General features: G+C 38.0%; 1 protein-coding gene across 7 annotated transcripts in view; it reads right to left on the reverse strand.

Annotated features, from left to right (window-relative positions):
* The window catches only part of ZFHX4 (zinc finger homeobox 4), a 134,806-nt gene that overhangs the window by 86,493 nt on the left and 20,698 nt on the right, over positions 1-27,615 (reverse strand). For all 7 annotated transcript variants that reach the window (XM_072151682.1, XM_072151678.1, XM_072151684.1 and 4 more), the window contains 2 exons: positions 17,278-19,895; positions 15,860-16,362 (listed from right to left, as the gene is read on the reverse strand). In XM_072151682.1, coding sequence (XP_072007783.1) covers positions 15,860-16,362; positions 17,278-19,849 — 3,075 coding nt within the window. In that variant the 5' untranslated portion in view covers positions 19,850-19,895. The remainder of the gene's footprint in view (positions 1-15,859; positions 16,363-17,277; positions 19,896-27,615) is intronic.

A 27,615-nucleotide genomic window follows, 5' to 3' on the forward strand; every position in this document is an offset into this window, starting at 1 on the left:
GTAATTAGATAATAGATCCAGGTGTTCACTTTAACCGGTCAGTACAGGCTGGATTGGATGACAACAATAAACAATAGCTCAGCTCAATACACATACAACCTGCTCCGTGCCTACACTTCATGTGCTATGAAACAGTTGATTTTGCAATGAATCATTTTTGTAATCAGGATTATACTCCAAGATTCCATAGTGACAACTTGTTTTGACCAACTTTTTTGGAAAACTTTTTACTGACCAATATATTTGAAAGGTTAATAATGATGAAATGGGTCTCAATGGGCCACACCTTTTTCTAATAAAGCTATTTTTAAACCTTACTGGTATTTTGACATCATTACATGGTTTGTATAAATTCTTCTTGTCCCGAGCAGAAGTTAGAAATGTGCATAAAAGGGTTTAATTGTGGTTTCGAGCAGGGACTCTGGTTTATATCATGCTTCCTTAAGTATCAGATAGACCAAATGTCCCCTTCTGACCATGAAAACACAAATTAAATAAGTGCAAAGTGAATTACAGGGCAGACGTTTTCTTCATAATGCTCGTAGAGTGACAAAACCACAGACAAAGCAAAGCAGACATGTAAAATCTACTGCCTATGTCCCGAATATTATTCAGTCATTCCCTAGAGCTTAGGAGACAAGGAAAGAATCGGATTGTTTACTCCATGAAGAAGGAATTCAAAAACTGCCCTCATGCTGTTCACTGGAGTAAGGAGAGGGAGGACAGGACGGAAATGGAGAGAGAACATTTGTGTGAGTGTAGCTGACAGATACTATATGCTGCATCTCATAATGGTAGAGTTTGTATACGTTTGTGTGCATATTTTAGCATATATAAACTAAACTGACTGCTGGGGGTGATACATTCTTACATGTTTATTTTAATGTACAAAAAGAAGTGTTCCACTGCATGATGACATAATGTGATTGTGATATAACCAAGGTCTAGTTTAGAGGTACACATATATAAGCAATGCAAAGCTGGTGTGTTCCAAAATGAAGACAATGTAATCAGGTTACATCTTACACAAGCCAGCTACTTGCCCAACAAAACCTCTCTTGAGTTAGCCGACATGACTGTACTGTGTGTACGTAGCTGGATGACGACCCACTTGACCCATCGATTTATATAAAAAAAAACATATATGTATATATATATAGACCAGCAGAGGTATACATATAGACCAGCAGTAAAAAAAAACCCCAGTAGACTATAAAGAGTGTCTCAAGTTGGTTGATAATTCGACAACCCTTACCTGCCCCCCAAAAAATTGCAATGCAAACTCTTACTCTTAAATATTGTATTTCCAGATTTCTAAAAACTTTCAGATACAATAAACTGTAAAAAAAAATAAAAAAGTATTGTTGAGACAAGTAAATAAAAGTTGTATGACGTCTGTTTCACAGTATCAAGGATTATAGCTGGAAGGCTGATCCTTCTGCGCCTTGAGGGTGTTGTGCTGTCTCTCATTTGAAATCCTGGCCGGCACAGAAACACAAGGTTAAATGGGTGCCTTGCTCTGTAATCAAATATCACAAGCTCTACTTATCTATTCAATAAACAACGAACGTGAAAAATCAATTAGGAAGCAAATGGCTGAATTGGAAATATTTCTGCACAGATAGAAAATGTCTTGGGTGACATGGCAATTGTAATGCCAGCAAACTATGAAATCCATAGAATAATAACATTATTGAATATGTGATATGTAACATTAATTTCCCATCGGCTATCTGCTTTAAGACACTCGGATTCTAAATTACTATTACAAAATAAATTTTATATTAAAATTTAAACGCAATAAACAAAAGCAAATCTAGCCGGAAAAAGAAACAACAATCAATCTATGCTTTTGAGAGTTAATCTAACTGCTTAATAGTTACAGTACATATCAGGGGGAGAATTTATTAGGACTGACATACTGAATTAATAGGCTCCGGCCTCCTAGTATATCCTTCGGAAAGTACAGAGGCAGAATGAAATCTCCTCCATGTTAGACCAGATGGAGATTTCAGAACAAGAATGGTGGAGACCATAATAAATACGGCATGCCCACTTTGGGCATGATGGGTGGAATACCTACAAAAATGTCCGTGATGGGGGTTTTATATGCTATGACCGCCAGACATGTTATATTCCCCCTATTATGTTCAGAGAAGTATGGTATATTATTCATTGGGCCAACCAATTTAGTCATAACTTTTTTTTACAATGGAGGATTTTTTTAAATAAAAAGTAAGACCTATCAATGATTCTTAAACAAACCTTTGGCCACACAGCGTGGGCATAATCATATCTTTAGCTTTGCTAAAGCTGAATGTATAAAACTAGTGTAGCAAATGTATAGCCGGGTTTGTAATTGGGACTATTCATCATCATTCATAAGATGTGACTCTTTTAATATGGTATTCTTGTAGTGAGAGGAGTTTCCATGGGCTTATGAAGATGGTTGCATATTTGGCAGTCTTTTGAAAGCTTCATCTACTAGTTCAAGTAGTGCATTAAACACCCAAATGGGGGCTCAATTGTCCTGAATAATATCAGGACATAATGTAGAGCCACCCAATTAAAATTGTTTAGAATTGTGTTCCTCAGTGCTAAATTCCCTCGAAAATACCATTGTATTGATTTTTTTTACAGGTTTTCACTTGTAATTGGACAAAAATGCTTCACAGAAAAAATAACAGAAGTCACCGAACTGCAATATAATGGCAGCTAGAATTTTTATTTAAAAAAATTGCATGTTTTAAAGGTCTATTTTACTAACCTCAATCTCAATCAAAAATTCCATCACAGACACATAACATGAAAAGAAAAAACACAGCCATCAGAGTCATATATGTTTTGTTGGTATTGGACCACCAAAGAAAATTCATAGTATAACCTAGATTTACTGTGTACTATGCACAAAATAAATACTGCGTACATGCAGGTCTATGATATTATTGATACTTGGAAAAAATTGTAACCTGAGTGGTGCTATGAAAGGAAACACAAATTTTGTTCAAAGCTGAACGTACAATTGATCCTTACATTCGAAGCTTTATTGACAAAAAAAATTACATGCAACAAAAATGTTTAAATTCTTCATTTTCTATATGCCACATGTCTATTTCAACAAAACATCTATTCATACAAGTGAGAAAATAAGTGGTTGACTGAAAAAATGCAAGTGTAAAAACATTAATATTATTCTCGCAGTCCCCAAATAAACCACCCACACACAACAGTGGGAAAAAGAAATTAAAAAGGGTCTTTATCAAATTTCTTTTCTATTAAATATAAATATTAGCAATGCCAAAAATTCTTGTAAAAAAAATTCTTGTATACATATTGTGTATATATTTGTAAACATTGCCTCTTTTGGAAGCAAAATATTTTTTTAAAAACCTATAAAATGCAATTTTTAATTTTTTTTTTTTATACACTGAAAATTAGCACTGTCGTTAATCATTATTATTTTAGTTTTATTTTTGGTTGCTGATTCTATTTGTAACTTTAGAAAGGGTTAATGTATGAACCGGATAGGCTTGACTGTTCTAATAAAAGTAATCCAATTACTAGGGAAAAGTGCACCAACCACAAAAAAAAAAAGGAAAAAAAAATTATTAATAATACCAGTTCAAACTGAATTTTTATAATTGAATTGTGCTTAAATATAAAGCGAAATATATATTAGCTGGCTCATAATAGAAGATCTTAAATTATATATCAGCTGTGATTCACAATCCTTTTGTCGTGCATCATTCTTTTGTTCTGGTGGTTAAAATCCCAAGAGGCCTGGAAAAAAAAGGCAGCATCTCCTGTTGGTCTTTGTTCCCAGCAGGGATAAGGCCCCTTTTGGTGGTCGTGAGGTTAACGCCCTACTCCTCTTTTCATACCTGTCATTTTAAATTGTCTTCACAGCCCATGCACACAGACTAACAGCCTGACCTGGTCAGCGAGCCTGACCCGAGGGCAGGAAGAAGATCACATCTGGTTATTAATATTGGGCCTTTATGACATGAGATCTTCCAGGCATTCGAGAAGTAGGCTAGTAATTATGTACAGTAGTCTGCCTCGTATTGTAATCAATGATGGTGCAGGCGAGGCGGCTGCTTATATTTATCTGTCAATCTGAATTTCCTATTTCACCTGCAGACATTCACACTGCTCGGATTAACATATCTTGTGAGGAACGCTATTTTTAAGGGCATGATTGCAATGGATTTTATACATGCAGGAGGCTGGTGATTTGTGCTTGCATAATAGAGCCCTGTATCTATGTGCTAAAAGTGAGACCTCAATACAAGGAGTCATATTTTACTGCATCAGACGCCATTGCAGTGTCAGTCACTCCTTACAGAAATCATGGGTGTTGTCAAGCTGAAAGGGTCAAATATGAAACCTAGTAAGCAAGGAACAAACTGCAAGGCAGAGAGCTTACATATTGAGAATATGGGGAATAGTACTGCACCACCAGGGACAGGGATATATTCTGAGTTTCTGATTCTTAGTTATCTAAATGATATTATTTAACCAAAGCCTCACGATAAAGGGAGAATGTTTGTTTACATTCAGGAATTTGGAATGTGGCCCATTTGTCAGATACAAGTGTCCGTGTATACATAGCTGTGTAAGTCCCATTGATCATTCCATATTTTTTTTATCCACTATTGGAGATATTTACAAGATGCCATAAACCTAGAACTACAGTTCTGGGGTAGATTTACTACTCCCTCCAATATCTAAATAGCATCATTTTGCAATCCTGACTTTATTCACTGCTCCTTTCCGGTCAAGTCATTCCATTTTCTGCTACAATATAACCATGATAAATTAGATACAAAAAGTTTAGAAAATATATGAAGTTTTTTTGGCATATTTACTCCAGAAAAAAACTTTTCCAAAGACCTTTACATTAATTTATTATTGGATGCCATTGTAACCCCCTGTGCTGTACCGGTGCAAGAGCTTCAATAAAGTAAAAATTCTTGGTGCGCTGCCCCCCTTCATGTCCCCACCATGCCAAGCAGGCAGCGAGGGGCCTTGAGTGGGGCATGTCAGGCCTCATAGCAGGCTTGCATGGGCATGTCCTGGTGGCTCACTAGTTATAATGGCACAGTTTACAGTGCAACTTTACGCGAAATAGGAACTTTTGATATATCCGGCAAGACTAAAGAGGCGGGGATAACATCAAACCCTTGTAAATTCTCCCCCAAGAACCATATACATGGTATTACATATTATTGACCCAAAGGTTCCATGTGCTACCAAGCAATGCCCCATGGATTCCCTTAGAAGCAATGTTACTCAGGAGTATATATGTAATATGGCATGTGAAGAGACCAATATTTTCAGCACACATGGGATTAGTAAAACACGCATCCATAATACCATATAAAGCCTGAACTTATGGTCAATGAGAAAAGGAAAAAATGACAATTAAGTATTTTCCTTAACAACAAATATTAGTTACAAAGTTTCCATTTTCATGCAAACCCAATGAAAACCTCTTAACCCTCCAGTTTCTGGTCTCGTTGCTTTACAAAGCATGTAATTGCTGCTTCTACCCAGCTTGCTAGTTTCTCTGTACCCACAGGCACATCCATAGCATCTGTTTATAAATAATTTCTGCACCCAGGATTTATTTAAGAAAGCCACAATTGAACTAGATTGTTGAGTTCAAGTTCAGTTGTCTACAGCCTTTTGTTTGTTTGAAAACTAATTTCCATGTAAAGTAAAACCAGATGTAGGACAGATGAACTTTTCTTCCATTTGAAACTTCTCCATTGTACTTATTTGTTTCGTGCAGAGCACCCACCATTCACATTAAGAGGGGATAGAAACATTATGAGGTGCTAATGATACTTAGTGCATGTGAAGGAAGACCACAGGAACTACTGAAGAGCCTATTTCCAGGTATCTGGACACATCTCTGCACACATCTCTAAGAATGTACTTTTACTCCGGAAAGGAATTTGTGCTCCTCAATTAACACTGTCAGGTTCTTACCTCCTGGGCTGCTCATCTAGGAAACTAAGTAGGTGACAACCACAGAGGGCACTATATAGTTGAATCCATAGGGATTGTCACTCCGATCACACCTACATGAAGGTGATTTGGTGTGTTTGGTGTTTTCTCGAATTGCCTTATGGCCCCAAAGCAGTATGATAAACTTTTTGGGGTTATTTAATGAGACTTGAATGAATTTGACGTAAAGGTAACCTGTCCTCACGAAGGGCCTTTTTTCAGCAATGGACAGGTTTCAAAAGGGTATGCAATGCTGAATAAAAATGTCAAATAGTTTTACTTTTTTACAATTCTTTACTTTAATTTACCCGGCTCCCTGCCAGAACCCTGTGCTGAGTCCTGGGGTTGGGAAGGGGGGCATTTAAAATTTAAATGGTTGTTTGCTCAATTACATCCCTTCTCCCTTCAGCATTGCTCCTCACTCCTTTTCCAACCAAACCCTCCTACATTCTCTCTCTCCTCCTCCCCACCATTTGGATTTGAAGTGCCCTCCCTTGGGACTCAGCAGAGGATTCTGCCAAGGAGCCAGGTAAGATAAACTAAAGGATTGTAAAGTAGTAAAATGATTTTAGTACTAAATAAAACATGTTTTATATTAAACATTACATGCTCTTCTGAAACCTGCCATCACTGAAAAATGCCCTTCTCCATGACAAGTTCCGTTTAATAATTATCCAATAATTAACCCATGAAGTAACAAATATTTTCTTTGGGGTTGAATTGATGAAAGGCAAAAAACACTTGAATCATTGCAAAAAATCTCTGCCTACAAGGATTTAATGTGAGCGCTGTATTGAGAAACATTGGTTTGATAGTGGTAGAGCATCCATCTAGGATTCCATTTGGGTTGCTGCAGATTATAGATAGGACATAGTCATTTATTTTAGCAAAAATATACTGCAGCTCTTTCTTCCCTATAAGAAGAATGGCTGGTAATCCTCCGACAGGGATTGATGATATGCAAACTCACAGCAGTGAAGCAGGAATGATTTCCATGTCATCAGCATCCTGTGATGGCTGAACATGCTGTGCATCATTCTACATTGTGCATCTTATCTGTCCAATTGGGGTTATGTCTCTGGACATAATTGACGGGTTTGCTATTTATGGATTCTTGTAACACCAAGAATCTCCTAACAACCTGCAATTTACAGCCATGCTCTGTTATCAAGTGTACATTTTATGGAGTTACTGCTTAATCGTGAAAACAAATAATTGGGAACCAATGCATATGGAGTGTCTTCAACCCCCGAGCTTCACTTCCAGGGATTGTTAAGCTACAGTGAAATGGCCATAATGACCACAGGCGCACGTTATCATAGCTATAAAAGCTACACTGCAGTGGCATAGCCTGATTTTTATGTATCAAGCATTTACTATCTATAATGATTGTACATTCTATCTATTCTGTCTAATAAGGAGCCATAGATAAACAGCTATGGTCAGATGTAGAAAAAATCTACCCTATGACCTCCTCAACAATGACAGACCAATAGGGTTTCACAATGAGTCTTCTTGTGTCTCCCATAAATCATGAAAACTGGGATGTTCTTCACCCAAGTCATAATGGAGTAGGAGAAGGTCTTTTCTAGGAAGGCCAAGAACAGCAACACATATCACCAGCAGTCCCATAACATAGAATCAAGCATCACCATGTTCATGTGATTGGTGGAAATCCTGGCAACTAGACATTGTCTGGTTCAAACACTTATTCTCTATCTATGTGATAAGATACAAGGTTTAAAGGGATATTCCCACTTTGGCAACTTAATGTTATTGTTTGTATGATGAAAAAATACAATTTTCCAATATACCGTCTGTATCAATTCCTCACTGTTTTGTAGATCTCTGCTTGCATAGAAACCTTCTATGTTCACTTCTGGTGGAAAATTCCAATAGACAGAAATCCGACCATGGTCACACAGGTGCACAGGTCGTTAATGTCATAGAGAGTAATCGGAGCAATGGGTTGTAACGAGCCGTGCACCTGTGTGACCATGGTCAGATTTCTGTCTATTGGAAGAAAACAAAGAAGCTTTCTATAGAAGGACAAGAGCAGAGATCTAGAAAACTGTGAGGAGTTAATACAGAAAGTAAATTGGAAAATTGTATAACTTTTCATTAAACAAAATGAATTACATGCTGAAATGGGAACATCCCTTTAAGGTCGGAACAACCCCTATAACTTGATGTTGAATGAGTAGAGTGACTGTAGATATGTTCCCTCTTTTCTTTTGTCTTGGCTCAAGATATCTCAAGCCAAGAGTAAAAAATGATATATCTGTATAGAAAATATGACTGAATACACATATAGTATATAGGAGGATATAGATAATCCAGTCCTGCTAACAGCTATACATTGCCCCTGACCCTTCCATCTACAATGTAAATGAATGTAACCTTTATGTAGTGGTCGGTGTGCGTGCCTCTCGTGAAATGCTTTTTACCAGGTCATGTGTCTCAGAGAAAAAAAAAAATAACATTTTTGTTTATTTCAGAGAACATTTTTTTTTCGTCTAAACAAATGATTTGAATGCCATTAGGCAAAGCATTCTGTGGCTCCTTAGCTCTACAGACCCAGTCCAATTTCCGCTCTCACAATGATTTTTATGCAAATCAGCTCTGCACAATCTCCTGACCTCTTTTACCATCACACTGGGACAATGACAGGTCAATAATTGCATCCATACATATCTGGAAGATGTTTTATTTTTATTTTTTTACTTTAAATGATAATGTCGGTCCCGGAATAAGCTGCATTCATTTTATAGTAATCAACCTATCAGTGTATGCAGCGCACAGCAATGTGAGGACAGAATTGCTGACGGTTTTACTTATTTCCATTTTTTTTATCATATTTATGATGGTTATGCATTAATATTTGCTCCATTGACCATAACACTAAAGGTTTTCATTTTTTATTTTTACAAAACATTGGTACTTATGGTCCGATTGAGTGCTAGCAGATCCTCTGATGGACCGGTCTTATCTTAGTAGACCCCAGGGGATAAGCAATGACCAATACATTTTTAAGGCTATCATGGACTATAACCTATGGCTTGCTGGAATATGGGCCCCAGAAAATATAATCTGATGGGCCTAAAGAATTCAAACCTGACACTTATTACATTTATACCTATCAATCAGTGGTGTTTAGGAGAACTATATGAAGTGTAAAGACTCAATGTTGTAAAAAATGTTGCCAAAAAATTGCAGCGTTCATGGCGGTGAATAACCTCAAATGGGATTTATAGAATGGGTATTTTGCTATCCAACATAGTGGATCCTTCTTTCCTCTTACATCAGTAACCTCCAATCGGATCTATAGAATAGGTATGTCGCTATGCAACATAACCGACCTTCCGTTCCTCTTACATCAGTAACCTTCATTGGGATCTATAAAATGGGTATATCACTATCCAAAATAACCGATCCTTCTTACCCCTTATTTCATCGGTTGGTCTGTCGGGAGAGATCTCCAAACATTATTAGAACTTTCTAAACTATTTAGCAATTTGTCTTTGAAAAAAAGATTACTTTCTTATTTTTATGTCTATTTGACCAATAGGTGGCAGTATTGTGGTCTACAAAACCCCTTAATTTACAGACTAAAAGACAATTAATCTAAAACCATCTTCTCCCATCACATTCGACATACACACAGTACTTTATGAGAAAAAGTTATTGCTTTAAAGGCTTAGAAATAGAGAAATGACTCCTAATGGCTAATAATCCCATTGCACATGCACCAAACCGGCAGACGCATAGGGGCTAATAAGAGACCATCTGAAGAACAGATGCTGCATGGAATTTAAATTTCTTGCATCAAATACTAGCTAGTAAGCTGACCATGAAAATTGCTGGCCTTAAGTGACCCACGATTACACCATCAATCAATCCTCTCAAACATCCCTTGCTTGTATTGCACTGTTTGCTCTATTGCCTAATGTGTGTGATAATATTTCTTCTGTGTGAACATCCCTAACTAATTGGAGGCTGAGAACAATAATGATACAGCATATGTAATATATATTTCATGATGATTTTTTTTCCTTAATTGACTTCAAGCTTTCACTTCTTGCAAAAAGTCATCCATTACATTTCATTCTATAGGATTTAAAGGAAATATAAAAGCATTTACATAAATGGGGTGTGGCGCTCGGGTTCACAAGTAGAAGCCCATTAGTGAAAAAAAATGTCCTTAAATGAGCTGAACCAGGACAAAGAAGAGCAGTATGGCTCGATGCACACTACTAATCCCTATGTTTGTGCCTATATATGTCAGAAACTTGCACTGTGCACAATGTATACGATATATATGTAGAGATGAACGGACCCAAACTTTCCGTTCAGCTTCAGGTGCGCTCCGCATGACCAGGACATATTGCCAGATTGGCATACTTAACCCTAGCCATGGATTTATTTGGCCAGGGGTGTCCCCTTGGCCAATCACAGCCATGTCTAGTAGCTAGGGGTATTCATTTGCTGGATTGGCCAACGCAAACGGAAAGTTTGGGTCCACTCATCTCTAGATATATGTAAAAACCATCTACTGTGTGCCTATAAGCAATATATATTTCAGAAATTGCCTCTGTGTTCCTATAGGCAATATATATGTCACACCCTGGCCTTTTGTGCCTATATGGTGGTGTATATGTCGGAACATGCAGCTGCCTATATAGCGTTTATGTTACAACATTCCATTGGAAGTATATGTCGGGACATTTCCATGATGTCTACCTCTGACAGAAGGCTTTAACACAGCCTGTAGAGAGCCTAAGGCCAAATGGACATACTTGGGTGTTACAGTTTCGTCGACCATTAGGCTCCTTTTAGCTCATGTTAATGTCTATATTACAGCCATCACATCCAGACCCCCTGCTGTTCAACTCAAATAAACTTAGACCCCTATAGTAGGTTTGTTTGTGGGACATCTATAAGTAGCCTAAGGGTATATTAGGATGAGACTCTATTTGCTCATCCTTGTTTTTTCTTGTTTTTTCTTGTTTCTTGTTTTTTATGACTAGAATTCTAGAAACACAGTTTTGTTAACTACAGTTTGTATCTACAAAATTAAAATTATTTCTGGGTCTGCAGAAAGATAGTGGTTACATACACTGACCTACACATATTGGGAAACTCCAATCATTCTAGTCTAGAATAGGTATTGGAATATTTGGGGTGGGGACATAACATAACTACGGCTCTGCTACATGTTCATAGCTATGCGTTATGGCAGCCTCTAGATGTTATTAACCCAGAGAACATGATGTTACAATCCATTTAGGAGCCCATTTTCCTTTAATATGCTACATGATCCAGCACACATGTCTTACATCATACTCAAGGAGGATGTTATTATGGAAAGGTAGTCCAATAGGCCAGCAGGACTGCACATACATTAAAATAAATGACTTGCAAAGTAGATTCCTTTGAAAAGCTCTGTGCATAGTAATGCTAATGCCTCGCTACAATATCTGTTAGCTTCTTCGATCATCATAGCTCACAGACACTGGCTATTCAGGTATTTAAGTCCATATGGTAAGACCATCAGCTCTGGGCTTCTGGGTCCCGTGCCAGAAAAATTTATCCACATGCCTTCTACCTCCGAACATAAAAGCAAAAGGTGTTGTTCTGCTCTAATACAGAAATAATTTTTACTAGCATACGTCTAATGTTAAAACTGCCCCATTACTGCCAAAGGCATAAAGCCGCCATCTGGGAAACAGATTTTTTATTAAAAAGATCAGTTTAATGTTAAGCATCTGGGCAGATGATGCTTTTCGGCTGACCTTTCACCTTCCACCTACTTTAACCCATTATGATCCCTGCACTTAATTTTTCTGTCTGTTTCAGATTATCCACTCCAAAGCCGGCAAAACTAGTGGAGAAATGCAAGGACAAAAAAAAAAAGTAAAAGTTGAAAGGGGGGAGTGGGCGGTTTCACAAGTTCTTTATCAAATCTATGGGCATAGAAAAAGAGAGAAAAAAAAATTGCAAAACGGAAGCCTATACGACAAGCTGTGCAATATTATAACATTCAGGAATCAATGCATAGTCTAGCGATCAATGTTACATAAGTTATACCGGGTCAAAGTCCAAGCACGCTGCATCAAACATGATGTGTGTAATAAATACAGTAAAAGGGATCACTTAAAGGGGAACCAGGGGAAATGTAGTTTCTAACTTCCAGTTGTTACCAGCCCAAGCATAGTGTCTGCATCAGTATTTCCCTCTCTATAGGGATGAATGGCGCACAGCGCCGTAATAGGGGAAAATATAGGACATGTCCTATCTTTTTCCGAGGTACGGAGCGGTATGCCGCTGCCCAGTGACGCCCATGGGGGATGTATATCGGCCTTATATACGTCGGCCATATATACGTCCCCCATGGGGCAGTGTAAATGTAGCCTTATACTAAGTCTACTAATGCTAAGACTACTACGAAGACCAGTAATACTGCTAACATACTAATAGACTAGATCTGGTTTTAGCTGCCTACAGCTAATAGGGGGTTAATGTTTTGTCAAGATCTGCAGGACTACAAATATTTCCTGGAATGCAGAATGCACGGAGAAGACTTTTTAGTTTGTTTTTTTATTAAATTGGAAACTTTTTTTTTAGGCATAAATTTCACTAGCCGGTTACTAGTAGTTACTATGTCACATAAAATGTTTGTACTCACTAGATACTACCCATCTGTTAACATTTGATCCGTAGATGTCCAACCTGAACTATGTTACCAGAACCCTCATTGGGATGTGAGTGGGCTATGATGAGGGTTATGCTCCTTAATGTGTATATTAATTCAGAAATTCAGGGATTCTCTTATAAACTAAAGGAAATGATATTTTGGGTAAGGACGCTTTATGACTATATGGAATGAATGCCGGGTGAGTGCTGTGGGTACAGTATATACCTGCCGTCTCATATATTTGCTTCCTATGGTTGTGATGTACAGTAGTCTCTTATTAGGAGCGCTCCGGGTGTACATGATGAACTATAACTTATTTGGTTGTTTAATCAAAGGTGACATTTAGGTAAAGGGTATAAGTTAAAATAACTTAAATATTTTTTTAACTCCCCCTCGCATCTCCTCACATTACCGGCCTGACAGGAGGAAGCTATACTAGCTGGTAAAGTACAGTAACCCATTAGCTGCTGGAGCATACCACTAAAAGCTGGGGGATCACATTTACATTACAGTACACAATGTCATGTATTTCTGTTGAGCTCCACAATGGCTGCCATACACAATGATGGCAGTATGTGGGTTTATCCTGTCATGCAGCACTAACGCTGCTTTGTGCTATACATTCAACAGCCATAGATTATTTTGTGATAATCAGTTTGTTGCTTAGTTACAAGCTGTAAAATACACTGGTGACAACACTAGATCTATAGGCCCTGGCCAGTGTTGTCTCCAAGTATAGTAAAGGACGAAGTTATGGAAGATGGTTTATGTAATAGATAAAATATATATGTTGACATAAGTGACCAATCACAGCACAGCTTACATTTCTTAATGTGGTTCTTTTAAAATGAATTTTTTTTAAATTAAATTTTCAAGATCTGCAGGACTACGGTTTCATTTTTTGTCTGTTTCTGGGGTTTGGATATACTGTAATAATTGTGAAACTGCCTGAAAGGGAAACTGTTGTTGTTAACCATAGCATCCAATCAGAGCAGAGCTATCTATCTATCTATCTATCTATCTATCTATCTATCTATCTATCTATCTTCAATCTATCTCATATCTATCTATCTATCTATCTATCTATCTATCTATCTATCTATCTATCTATCTATCTATCTATCTATCTATCTATCTATCATCAATCTATCTAATATCTATCTTTCTATCTATCTCATATCTATTTATTATCTATCTATCTATCTATCTATCTCATATCTATTTATTATCTATCTATCTATCTATCTATCTATCTATCTATCTATCTATCTATCTATCTATCCATCTCATATCTATGTATTATCTATCTATCTATCTATCTATCTATCTATCTATCTATCTATCTATCTATCTATCTTTCTGTCTATCCATCTCTTATCTATTTATCTATCTTTCTATCTCTATATCCATCTCATATCTATCTAACTATGTATCAATTATAATTCTAGCTAACTTCTATCTGCATCTATCTTCTGTTTATCTTCATCTATCTATCTATCTATCTATCTATCTATCTATCTATCTATCTATCCATCTCATATCTATCTATCTATCTATCTATCTATCTAATATCTATTTATTATCTATCTATCCATCTATCTATCTGCCTGTAATTCCATAGCATCCCTTTCTCTGAATACCATTACACATAATTTTTTATATGTGCATGTGAAAATTTGCAGCAGACAAGGCCGTAATTATTGATTGCTATCTAATGCACTTGCCTTAGCACATCTCTCGATTGCTGGTTAATTGAACACTTGAACATCCATGTTATGGTCGTGTGGCTTGATTTCCACAATATGTTTAGAATATTTTAACCCTTATACCGGAGAATCTAGCCTGGTGTACGGAGTCTTTTCCCCGCTATTCTTACTCTATGCCTTGGCCCATGCAGGATCTGGTGCCTGTCTCATGGTGTTATAGCGAGGCCTAGCAGCCTCAGACGTGCATGATGAATGCTATTGATTATTGATTGCACATGGGAGGTGTACTTGCCAGTGAACAGTCCAGCGTTAAGCAGCCATCAGCAGCAAAACTGACAGCAAATCATTTTAGCAGTCGAGAGTTACTTAGCAGAGATGGGTGGGCTCAGTCTACCTTAGGCAAAACTCTGACAAGTATAACTGGAGATTTCCTATAGTCATCACACTTATTATATTTTATCATTTTCCTAGTGTAGAATACTCATCCATTGTCTTCCTGCATTTACTATGTATACAAACACAAATATTGTAATCACGTAGGATAGATTGTCATTATTAGCCATGTACACCACAGATATGAAAGGGAATGGGATTAAACAAAGAACAACACATGGGGAAATTAATAGTTACTGTATCTGCAATTTAGATCTGGATCAGGCCAGCAGAAGATGGGCCAAATTTATACCAGTGTTTTGTGCTGTTTGATAGATTTGGAGCTTCCTACTAGGTATATTACACACTTTTATCTGTATACCACCCCCAGGGTGCATTCACTTACAGCCGTATTTTGCTTCAAAATTGTAGACCCTTTGTTTACAAAACTCCTTGCCCTATTGTAAGAAATGAAATGTATAGATAAGAAAAGGGAAATGGATAGAAAAAGATAGAGGGAAAATGGGAAGAAGGAAAAATCATCTAAGCAGAGGAAAAGAAGGAAAGGGAAGAAGGAATGAAAGAAAGAAGGAAGAAAGAAGAGGGGATACAATAGAAAGAGAAAGTGAGTGAAAGAGAGAGTGATGGAGAGGATAGTGAATGGAAAATAATAGAAAAAATCAAAAGAAAAAAGAATGGACAAATAAGGAAGGAAGGAAGGCATAAAGGAAGGAAGAGAGGGAGGGAAAAGTAAGGAAAAATTAGAGAGAAATGAATAGAGAAAGAAAAAGAAAGAAAGAAAAAGAAAGAAAGAAAGAATGAAAGGAAGGAAGGAAGGAAAAGAAGGTATAAAGAAAGGAAGGAAGGGAATGTGGGGGAGTAGGGAAATATGGAGGAAAGTAAGGTGATGATATAAAATGTGGTCTCTTACAACCAATCAGCATTCATTTCCTAAACTAGACTGAAACAATGAACCATAGCCCGGGAATAGGCAGCAACTTTTCTGAGACAAAGTTTTGCTACATTGCTTGAAGAACATCAGGCAAAGCTGTAGAAAGCCACCATGTTGTCTTACCTTGTAGAGCCGCACGGCCGCGTCATGCCTGTGATTGGTGGTGTGTAGGCGTAATTTATCCACGCTGTTGGTGTAGTAATCACAAGCATTGCACTTCAGATGCACCGGGTTACCAATAGCGATGCATTTCAGTCTCCACTCATTGCTTTTGCCCCCTTCTTTGATATGTGCCACCAGTTGATACTTTTGCATATGTTTATCAGTTTTGCAGTGAAGCTGGAAGTTGGCTTTCAGCTGAGTGTTGTAGTTACACAGCTTGCACTGGTAGATGTCTCCAATTACAGCTCTCCATTCCTCTTCAGGGAGAGAGCGCTCACTGCTCACATGCACATTCAGGGCCTCCAGGCTGTCAGAGGTGAATTTGTTACAAACAGCACACTGGAAAAGCTTCAACGTTGGGTCACTGATGTAAGGTGACAGCTCTCCTGTAGTAAGGAGGGACAGGTCATCACCCATTAGCTGACCACTGGCAAGTCGGATTTCAGGCGGCAGCTCATTATTTACTACGGAGAAAAGGAGAGGAAAAAAAAAATGAAGAGAGGAACTTGGAGACCAGAAAGCAAAGCATATGCACAATGGAATCCGTAAAATAAAGCCTCGACCAGGAGTTTGCCTTCTCTGGAGCTTAAACTATAAAAAGCTGTAATAGGATTGAATCAGGATCAATTACAATCATCCCTTTCAACTTCTAAATTCCCTCATCAGATAGCTTTAATTACTCCTACTGGGCATGATGTCATTCAGGAATTTGTATTTTCAAAGCCAGAAAAGGTGATCAATAAAATAACAAAACAGGAATGCTTTGCCACATCCCCTAGATTAATTTACAGAGAGCTAATTGTAGTTCCACTAAATAATTGACGGTGTATTATAAATAGCTTATTGCATTCTTACTAAAGACAAATGCAGCCTTTATAGGTGCAGTCAGTTCGGTTACTATACACCAGACATATTGCTCATACTGCCCGAACTAAGAAAAGCCATGACGCTAATAGAAAAAATAGAAAAAGTAAAAAAAAAAGCAAAGGAACTTTCTACTGAAACTCATGCACTGGTAAGCCGTCTGAGTATCTGCAGCTGTTACACATCTACCACTCATGGTTGTGCCAGTCAGTAGTTCAACAAAAGCCACATGTTGTCTAAGTCCTCTCTACAACATTGAGCTGCCTTGTAAATAGAAAAAAACCTCTCGATTCTTTGAGCGTTTGTTATGTACGAGAGTGATATTCTCATTCACTAATATAGTTAGATAGTATTAACCCATATCAAGTAGACTATAAAATACAAACTTGCTAAAATTTACAACGATTTCCCATTTTTTAGCAATTTTTAGGGACTAAGTTTTGCATATCAGCAGTTCTTATACATAAGACATGATACGTTTGATACATATGTGTAAAATAACATAAAGTACTGACCAAGTCCTGGAGCCAATGCTGCAGCTGTGGCAGGGTCGAGCTGGAATGGGTTTATCATCATCTGAGGGTCGGCTGGGCTTTCCAGTTTCATCCCAGTCAGGCCTATATTTTGGGCTAGGTAGTACTGATAAAGCTCTGCCTCAGCTGGTGCAAGGCCTAAGTGCAGATTGTGCTGGATCTGTTTCATGTTTTGCTGCAAAAGCATCATGTTGTGCATGTGCTTTTCACTCGTCATGTGAATACGGAGATTTCGTGCCACATTGGTTTCGTAATCGCACACCTCACAACGCCAGGTGGGTTTTTGTTTTGGTTTAGATGGAGATGGTGTCCCACAGCCACTGAGACTTGTGTTAGGTGCTGGGGAAGTATGGCCATAGACCTGCTCACCATTTCCATTCTGTAGGTTCTGGACATTATTTAGGTGCTTGTCTGACTGCATATGAATACTGAGGTTGCCTTTGGTAGTTGTAGAGTAGTTACAAACCTCACAACGGAAGGGTTTATAGCCACAAGTGTAACTTTCACCCCTGGCAAGCCGAGGGTGAGGCTGTCCAGTCTTACAATAAGCACAAGTGCCAGTTGACTCTGGATGTTTCTCCTTCATATGGGCCTCTAGAGTCTGCTGATACTTATAGTGCCAGTTGCATTTGGGGCATTTTAAAGTTTTGCAAGAGTTTCTAGAATGCATCATTGTCATGTGGCCACCCAATGACCTTGAGGACCCCAGGACCGTGTCGCACTTTGGACACTCTATGCCATTTCCTGGGGAGCCCTCATTTGCGCCGGGCATGCCAGGTGCCAAGCTATGCTGGTGAGGAGTATGAGAATTATCTTCTTCTCCTCTAACTAGTTCATTTGGTGAAAGAGAATTTGCACAGTCTTTTCTGGCACTTGCATCCTCAAAGTCCTTGCCACTAATATTAAAGCTACCAGCAACATTGCTATTAGTTCTAAGTACAGCAGTTTGCTTTTTCTTTTCTGAATCATCAGAAACAGTCACAGAGGATGAGGAGGTACCCTTTTCAATAAATTTTAGCACACTGGATGATAAAGGAGAAATGCTTTGGTTTAAGAGAGGGAAATCTTTGCTACCAATACTATCTGCCAGGTCACCTAATACCTCCTCCTCATCAAGGTCATTACAATATGAATCTTCTTCATCTACCCCTTCAGCAGGCTCACTTTTAATAGGGAGCTCACCATTAGGATGGGAGTTACTGGTCTCTTTTTGCCTTTCACAGTTGCTGTCTTGGTTTTTGCTGTCCACCTGCTTGTTTGAGTCAGATGATAAGTGGCTGTGGGACATAGAGGTAATTGGGGTGCTCGCTTTTGGACTAGGCAAGCCCACCAAGTTCACTTCAGCCTTTGGCATTTGGTTGACCCCATGTAACTGCTCTGTTGAGCCAGCGGAACTTGCACTTCCTTTCAAAAATGCAAATCCTGCCTGCAAAGAGTCACCATTTTCAACATGAAAAGCACTCCATAAACCACGGAAGGTTGAATCGGGGCCTATGAGGTTTGTAGTAGAAAAATGGGGGAAAACAGAGTTGGGTTTTTTTGGTTCCAGAAAGCTTATAAGAGGTTCTTTGTCCTTGCCAATCCCCTGTATTATGGCAGATACATATTTATTGTTGAGAAGCTTTTGCTCCTCGTCATTAAGGGTCATCCGATGATCATGCACAGCATGGGTTACAAATGACCTAATATAACCAAATGACAACTTGCACAAGAAACACATTAAAACAGGTTTCCTTTTCCCATCACTAACACAACCATCAAATTTAGACAAGTCCACATTGTTTGGAACATCTTTGGACACACAGGAGTTTTTGGCTGAGCCATCACTGGTAAGATAGTCTTTGTCTCTCTTATGTCGGAGATCATAGACACGGAAACTGTGCAACACAGGACCAACTCCTGCTAATGCTGAGGTATTTGGGAAAGCCTGATCGGCCGTAAATGGTTTCCCGAGGGATGAAGCAATATGAAAAGTGTTAATGATCTGTGGGTAGAAAGACATGGATGCTGAAACAGACTGATCACTCTTCTCTCCAGCTGCTGAAAGCGAGTCAAGAAACATAGCTGTAGAAAAGAGTTTGTTATTTGCTCCAGTTTGTGCATTCTGCCCACTGTCTTTGGAGTCCTCAATTATATAAGCTGATCCATCAGGCTGGTAAACTATGTCCCCTAATAAATTCTCCACATCACTGTCCTCTAGCTCGCTTATTTCGCTATCATTGTCGTCCTTCAAGACAGGAAGGCGAGCGTTGGGGCAGTGGTGTTCCATGTATTTCTGTAAACTGGGGAACGCAGTGGCACATTCGTTGCAGGGTATCTCTTTTGCTGAGTTAACCTGAGTGGCAACTGCATTCTCCACACCAAAACCCAGCAAGATTTCACTTTTGCGATCATCCGTTCTCAGGTTGTCATCTGAAGAGCAGTTTTCCCTGTCAGGCTCCATCCCTGCAACTTTTTCTGGCACCTCATTATCAAGTTGTGTCGCTCCACATAGCATTGATGTGCTCTGCCCATTTTCTTGCCTTGAGATAGTAGGGGAGTCACAGGTTTCCATGGCAATTGCTACATGTGGATCTCATTTCATCCGGCCTGTCAGGGACCTGGATAAAGAAATAAGGTTGAGAGAAGACATTTGTATTACTTAGGGTACTGGTCAGTAATTTATAATTTGCAAATTATCTATTAAATGTGATGAAATATTTGTCATAGCAAATGCGATGATTATCCATCTATTTTCCATAGGAGACCTTGAAAATGTCTGATTGCCATTTTGAAAACACTCTGTCCTACTTATTTGGTAGGAATTTACATTTATTACATTTGCAAATTTGCTCATGCATGGCATCGGTTTCCAGTAGACACCCAAAACAGCAAATCTCTCGTAAAAGAGGACATCTCGATTGCTACACATTTACATCATGAAATAGATAAACCACAGTGAATTCAATTTCATGTAATGGATCCTTCCTATTGGTAGGTAAATCTAGAAATAGAACTTTGACAATCAACAGGTCCTAGTCTGTCTTTGATCTACAATCTCAGCCTATGTCCTAGTCATATGGATGTCATGGATGGGGGTCTCCCACTTTAGACCCAGTCTGCTTAATTTTGTTGGCCAATTCTCCGAGTACTGCTGAAATATGGAAAGACACCATTTTGCTATGCAAATCAGATGTTTGTAGGGGAAACTCTAGAAACTGGGTCAGCTTTAGTTCCAAAAGGATCTGTTATGGTAAAACTGTAAACGGTTACACGGTCAAATGTGGTCACGTCCTATCAGCTACCAAGTAAAACGGAGCCACTGGATCGGTGGGGGATTTACCATGTAAGTAATGCTTCTACGGTTCTTATTCCAATGTCTACTTTTACCCTCTGTTATTATGATCACGGACAACGCTTTATTTCAGTGAGGTTTTATGGCGTGATTAAAAAAAAAATCCTCAAAAACAATAAAATTATTGTCTCCTGCTCTTAATCACAGATGATCTTCTTTCCCAGATTCTCTTAGAAACTTTTCTTGGCTAAAGGTCAGTTTAGGAGACAAAATGTAGAGTCCAAGGGTTTCATTTTTACAGTAATCAAATCTAATCGTGTCAGTTATGTCAGAATGGGAGAATTATCAGATACATCAGACGATCTGCATAGATTGAAAATGAATCCAAATTAGTTTTGGTATCAGTGATGGCTAAAATGACAGTCTAATTGCTTCTGCATCAAGCGTCACAAAGCTTGGTGTGTAATTTTAATCATTGATGAGTTACAGGTTAATTATGCACATGGAATGCTGGGAGATATCAGCCCCTTTGAAATAATTTGATCACAAAGAGCATGAAAGAGGAATCATTTTCTAATTAGTAAACACAGACATGTTTACCTTTGGATGGGAAATTTTTTTGCACAAACACCACAAGCACAAAAACAAAAGGTCTGGGTGGAAAACAACACGAAATGTAAGCACAGTAAATTTCCTACTGCTCTTTGCAGGATACAAGTCTAAAGATGAGTGCATTAAAAAGTGACAACTCCAAACTCCACCTTCTTGGTTCATTTTCAGCTGATTTGCAGATCATTAATGGAATTTTTAGCTAATGCCCATATCAAAATACAAATGCAGTCAGCATAAACATAAAAAAATCATCTCATTGTCTGATAACTCTCAATATGTGTTATCTATCCCAGTCAGGCTGGTGCCTAAAGTGCAATTGATAACCTCAACAAAATTCAAAATGGATGGTAAAAAGTATAAGACTGATGAAAGTGATCTTTCCTACCGAAGATACAGGAACAGTCACACAGAGGAGGAGCCAAGCACATACCTTACTCCTGCAATCACTATACATAGAAAAGTTTACCAATCTAACTAGTACTGTTGCCATAACAAACATTTCTATACATTTCCCTCCCCAAATTAATCAAACACCCCCTAAACAATGACATCAGATTTTGGTCACAGTTGTATAAACACATATGCACTTCACTAAAGAAAATATATATCAAAAAATAAATACAACTTCTTTGAACTAATGGGAAACTGCTTGTGGATAGGTGATGTATATTTGCCCAAGTCAGTCAACAGGAGAAAATATGAGAAGGTTTCTTATTTGGTGGTCTGATTAAAACACAAGATCCAAATAATTACAGAAGTTATTCCACAAACAGATGTTACAGTTAATTAATACTCCTGTCAACTCAAATACTTTTTCAAGGTGTCAGTGTAGACAGCCCAGGAGGAAAATTTCTGCCTTTCGCAGCCATAACCCTTCTTCAAAAAGTTCTAGCAAAGTTGTGCTGAAAAGTAAACAGTAACCCTGCCACTGCAAACACTTTAACGTTCTCTGCTGAATACAAAACAGAAGCACAAGAAAGCACTAACAGCTTATGCAGGAGGCTTTCATTCCAAAACCTATCCACAAGAAAGCGTCACAGCCTACAAGGTGCAGAGGCTGAGGGAACAGCAAAAATTAAAAGTAACAAAATAAATAAAATATAAAAAACCCACATACCTCTGTAAATAAGAACTTGTTCTGTTGCCGTATAAAGAGGTGACTTTAACGCCCCCAATTTTTATCTAAAATCTGGGGTGATGGCACAAAGCACTGGCACAATTATTGACTGTAGCTTCCCCTCAGCAGTTAAGTGTTTTGCATGATTACTGAGCTCTTCGAAAGCTAAAAGAAAAACCTACCCAGAAATCTCTTCTAATAAAAAAAAAAAAAGAAGGCACTTGCTGAACAATGGGAGCTGAATTCCTCTGTATTTAAAATGCAGAATTCTGATTAGAACAAAAGAACAAGAATCACGGTGTACTCCTGTTTTTAATTGAGATTGTCCCAGCCTCCTTCTACGGTCCAGTGAGACAGTGTTTGTGAAATGATTAAAAAGAACGTGATCTGATCAAGAGGATAGGATGAAAGGAAAGGAATGCTAGGTTAGCCACACTGCTTAGAGAGAAATCCAATGGGCTTCTTAGCCTATTGTTTTTCTCTGTTCCATCTGCTATTTGACCATCTCAAATACTTTGTCATCAATTCTCTTCTTTGAGAAAGGGTTAAAAGTTGCCCACTTGTGACATAATGTGCTACCAACCTACAAATCTTAACAAGGGGGGAAAAAAAAGAGAGTAAATAAATAAAAATCCTTGAATTATATCAAGTTTCCAAAAGGTCATCACTGTCTCTGCTGTGGCCTTTTCCCCATACCAAATCCTCTATCAATATGTCATAGAGAGTTAGGCAAAGACAAAAGAGAAGCTCAGTGTGAAAACTGCACATATATCTAATCCTGACAAAGGAATGAATAGGCCTTCACAAGTATAATTATACTTGTTTATTTGTTACCACGTACAGAGGACTGATGAAAAAATCCATCAAAGTGGTATTATGCAGACACCAAGAGCTTCTTTTCTTCAGTGACTAAAGCCACATTGAAGCTTAAATTCCTTATTGTTAAATTCAGAAGGGGGGAAAAAAAAAAGATTTTGGCCGGACTCTCTTTGCATCAGTTGCTGACAGATCTTTTGTACAAGGGGATTATTATTTGAGCTATTAGCTAGAAACTTTTGCTGGTACCCTTTTTTAAGCCAATGTCAAAAATCCTTGACTATGAAGTAGTGTATTTGGTGGTAAACGAGTGGAGTTTTGTCCAATTGACTTTGTAATTGCTGACGTTACATGTTGAAAACCCACCCTTTTCTCCCATATAAAAAGATAGCCCATCATCAAAAACAAGGAGCCGACAAGTCAACTTGAAATATCTGATGGCCTTTTGGTGACTCTAGCCACCTAGTAAGATGTGTGGTCACTGTTGAGAAGGCACAAGACCAACACTCAATGTTGTATCTAGCAGTGCACTCAGTGAATAATTTCTATTCAAGTCAACTTGAAATAGAAGATGGTCTTTTGGTGATTCTAGTCACTAGATGCCTGGTCACATTTGAGAAGACACAAGACAGACAACCAATGTAGACATAGGTTGTATCTACCGACGACCTTACGTCAATTTAAAATATTTGATAGTCTTTTGGTTTGTCTAGTTATCTAGTAAGATGCCTGGTCAGTGTTGTGAAGGCACATGCCCAACGCCCAATGTAGAGATAGGTGAGATCTACCAGTGCATTTAGTGAATAAAATATAAGTAAGTCAAATTTAAATATTTGATGGCTTTTTGGCAATTCAAGCCTGGTCAATGGTGAAAATGTACAAGACCAATGTACAACCAATGTAGACAAAGGGTGTTCTAACACAGCCTTCAATGATTCAATTCTAAGTACCATACGATCAACAGTTGCCACCCCAAGTTTTAGAGACCAAAGGACTTAAAAGTGTTTAGAAGAACCTTATGAAAATTGACGTGTAAAATATGTAACAGATGAGCTATTTAGTAGCCATTACACTTTAAAAGACCCTAAATCAAATAACCAAGTCATTGTTATTTTGGGGGGAGCGGGAGCGAAATAAGCTTTTCCTTAGTGGACAGAAATATATCAAAGTAAAAGCAATCTGCATAGTTAATGTCTTTGTGCTCTTTCCAATTTAAAACAGAAAAGCTGTAATTTTTCTTTGCTGGCAATCTGGAAACACTCTGGAGTTAATTACAGCTGATTCGTAGTGAACCGCACAAACAAAGGCCAGTCTATGTCCAGACAATTATACTGCATTAACCAGCTTAGTGCTTCCTGCTGATGGTTCAGGGTTCTTCCATTACACCCTTCTACCTTCCCAGCACGATAGAAAATGCTTCTGCAAGGAGGAATTAATGAAGAGAACTGCAGAAGAATGTGTGACGACCTCTTCTGACACAGCAAAAAAAAAAAAAACTTTCCACCCATGTCACGACAAAAGAAGAGAAGGTAATTAAGTCTGAATAGAGGGATGTAACCAAATATTGTATGTCTTTAATGGTAGGCACATAGAAAAGAGATAGCTTACAAAGGCAGACTGGAAAGTGCCATTCTACCTGATGACTACTCCTATCACCCGCTCATCTCTTCCCTATGCTCCCTCCAGGCCATAAAAGCTAAAAGCTCATATTGTTTTAATTTTCTAATCAAATTTTATGTGGCTGGTGAGTTTTCTTTTACATAGGAATCAAAGGAGGACAAATATCTTGAGTATGATTTTTCTAAGGGGTACTCGTGTAATTTATGCAATGAATGTCAACATCTTTGTTACCGAGTTATGATGAAGTACTAATCTAATGGCTGGAAACAGCTGAAGATGAATGGAGTTACTTGTCCTTCACATAATGTCATATGTTGGCCATATACATTAGATCAATGTCAGATGAACCTATCCATTTTGGCAGGCCTGGACAGCAATCTCATGTGCATGGGGGCATTTCAATTTTCCCATAGGGAAAGAAGAGTTGCACAGCTGGATTTTAACTTTTTTTATTCTTGGGTATCTTTTGACACTTATGTATGTATTTCGAGGGGCTTTGAGACATAGATGCGATTCGAACAAGAGTTTGGATGATGCTTATGGCCAGCCTTAAGGAAGGGGGGTCTATTGGCAGATACTGGTTCATTTGATCCCATGATTCATCAACATATAGCTATGAATACGACAGTAAGTGGGTAGCTGAGTTTGGAATCTCAGTCTATGTAGTCACTTTAAGCTTACATAACTCTATCAAATCTAGATACCACCATTTCCCCAGACCTGACTTGGTTAATCCAATAGATGTCTTTCTTTAAGGTTTATCAATATCATTCTACGGCTTTTGCTGTTAGCCTGGATTTAAGCTCTGAGTCATGTTCCTTCTTCTTCCAAGAACATTTCAGAATCAATATGCAAGAAGTGAGAGCAATTACTTGTAAGTTGCCTCAGTAAACAAACATGCATGAAACATTTGGAACACTGTCTTATATGAGCAAAAGACAAGAGTGCAAGCATAATTATTTCCATACAATTAACAAAGCAGAACAGCATCAGTCTGAAAGCTGCTGCCAAGAAGCCCAGTATTAGGAATATTTGTTGTTAAACATGAAACATGTCAGCCATGGTGGGGTTGTGGTTGACCCATTTTGACTACATTTGGGAACTCTTCAGAAAAGGAGGTGTTAGTGGCTTTTCACAACATTGTAGACTAGCAAACCATATTCTAGTATATGCAAATGGCCATATAGGGGGAGATTTATCATTAGGCAGGATTTTGATCAGTTGTCTATGTGTTAGACTGGCAGGTTCCCAAATTCTCAGATACCTCAATAATAAAATTCAGCAAAAACTTCAAAATTGAGCAAAAACGTTAAAATTGTGCAAGTTTGAGATAAATCTACCCCCTGTAGTAGCAATGGACCCACATATACCACCTCCTAAGTGGTGCAGTTTTGCGATTAAATTTGCGTTCTTTTGAAAATTCTCAGTTGATAAATGTGGTGTTACACGGTGTTGCACACTCTATGGTGTATTTTTTCTGCCATTGAGTGACTTTAGAGTTGGGTTTTTTGTCGCTAAAAAAAAGCAAAAACAATGTTTGCGCAAACATTTGTGACAATTGTACGTCAAGAAGCTACATAGGACTAATGATAAATCTCCCCCATAATATGAACTACAAGAGATGTACATTAACAACTCTTGTATCATTTTTGTTAATTAATTTTTAGATGACGTAGGTATGTCTATTAACAGTGAAAGTCTCAGTAGACTCAACGGTCCTAAACTTTTCTCGCCCAACATCTACCATTAAAGGCCTCTATACACTTTAGAAGGTAGTCAGTAACATTGAAATGAATGAAATATTGGCATTACTATTCAATCTTCATAATATATACCATATGCTGGCCATATTTTCCAGACAGAACACATTGCATGGACCAAGATTTCTAACATCATACTCTGTGTTGATTGAAAGACCTGTAATCGTGAGTAGACAGTAGTTCTACAGCCTTTAGAATCCAGGACCAAACATGGTCAACCTAGTGTGTATTGCCACCACTGGATTTTTTAGAAGTTCTCTACATTTCACAGTGTCCTTACACCTGGTTTCAAAAGTAACACAAACTTTTTAGATACATTTACACTTTTATGTAGCTCGGTTATCATCTGAGGATAAAGGTTCTATCCTAACAGACATTTACGGGCAATAATATTGATGATACTTACTCTATGGTTCCATCTTTCTCAGTTTTTTTACTCACTTTACTTCTAGACGCCAGTGAACTAGGAGGAATCTAAACTATCTGTAGTGCATGAAGGTGATATTTTATTATTTAACTGAACTACAGAGGAATGTCAGGGTAACGCATTTAAGTATATTTTATCTTCACAGTCCATTTTTGGAAATGTCACATAAAATAAAACCCATCATTTGTGGTGAGAAGAGGGATTCTAACTATCCACAATCATCGCAGTAATATATTTCTTTCCAATCAATCTAATCAGCCCAAAGTGGTGATGGCAAAAATCCTCTAAGTGCACCGAAACACAATGCAAATAATGTGTATTTCTGTAAGATACAGACCCGTTGAGCCTTAAGCATTAATCGCATCTCTTGGTCTCATCTATGCAAAGCAGGATTAGAGCTAAAATGATGACTTCTTAATCCCTTTGATTTTCCTTTACTAAATAAATATTAATCTACAAATCATAAAGGTTCTGCCAGGTATTACAATGCACACAATGTACATTAGGAAAATACTTAACCGTTATGTAAATTGCACTCAATTTTACAAGCTGCTCATTGATGAGACTGGTCCCAATCCATTTCCTCTTCAACCCTCAAAAATCCCTCTCAGATTTGAAAGTTTAAGTTCATAATCCTACTAAACAGAAAGATTAACCTTGGAATCCATTAAGTCTTTCTTGAAAGAAATTCACT

This window comes from Engystomops pustulosus, chromosome 5 (genome assembly GCF_040894005.1).
Source record: "Engystomops pustulosus chromosome 5, aEngPut4.maternal, whole genome shotgun sequence".
In the NCBI taxonomy this organism is placed as follows: domain Eukaryota; kingdom Metazoa; phylum Chordata; class Amphibia; order Anura; family Leptodactylidae; genus Engystomops; species Engystomops pustulosus.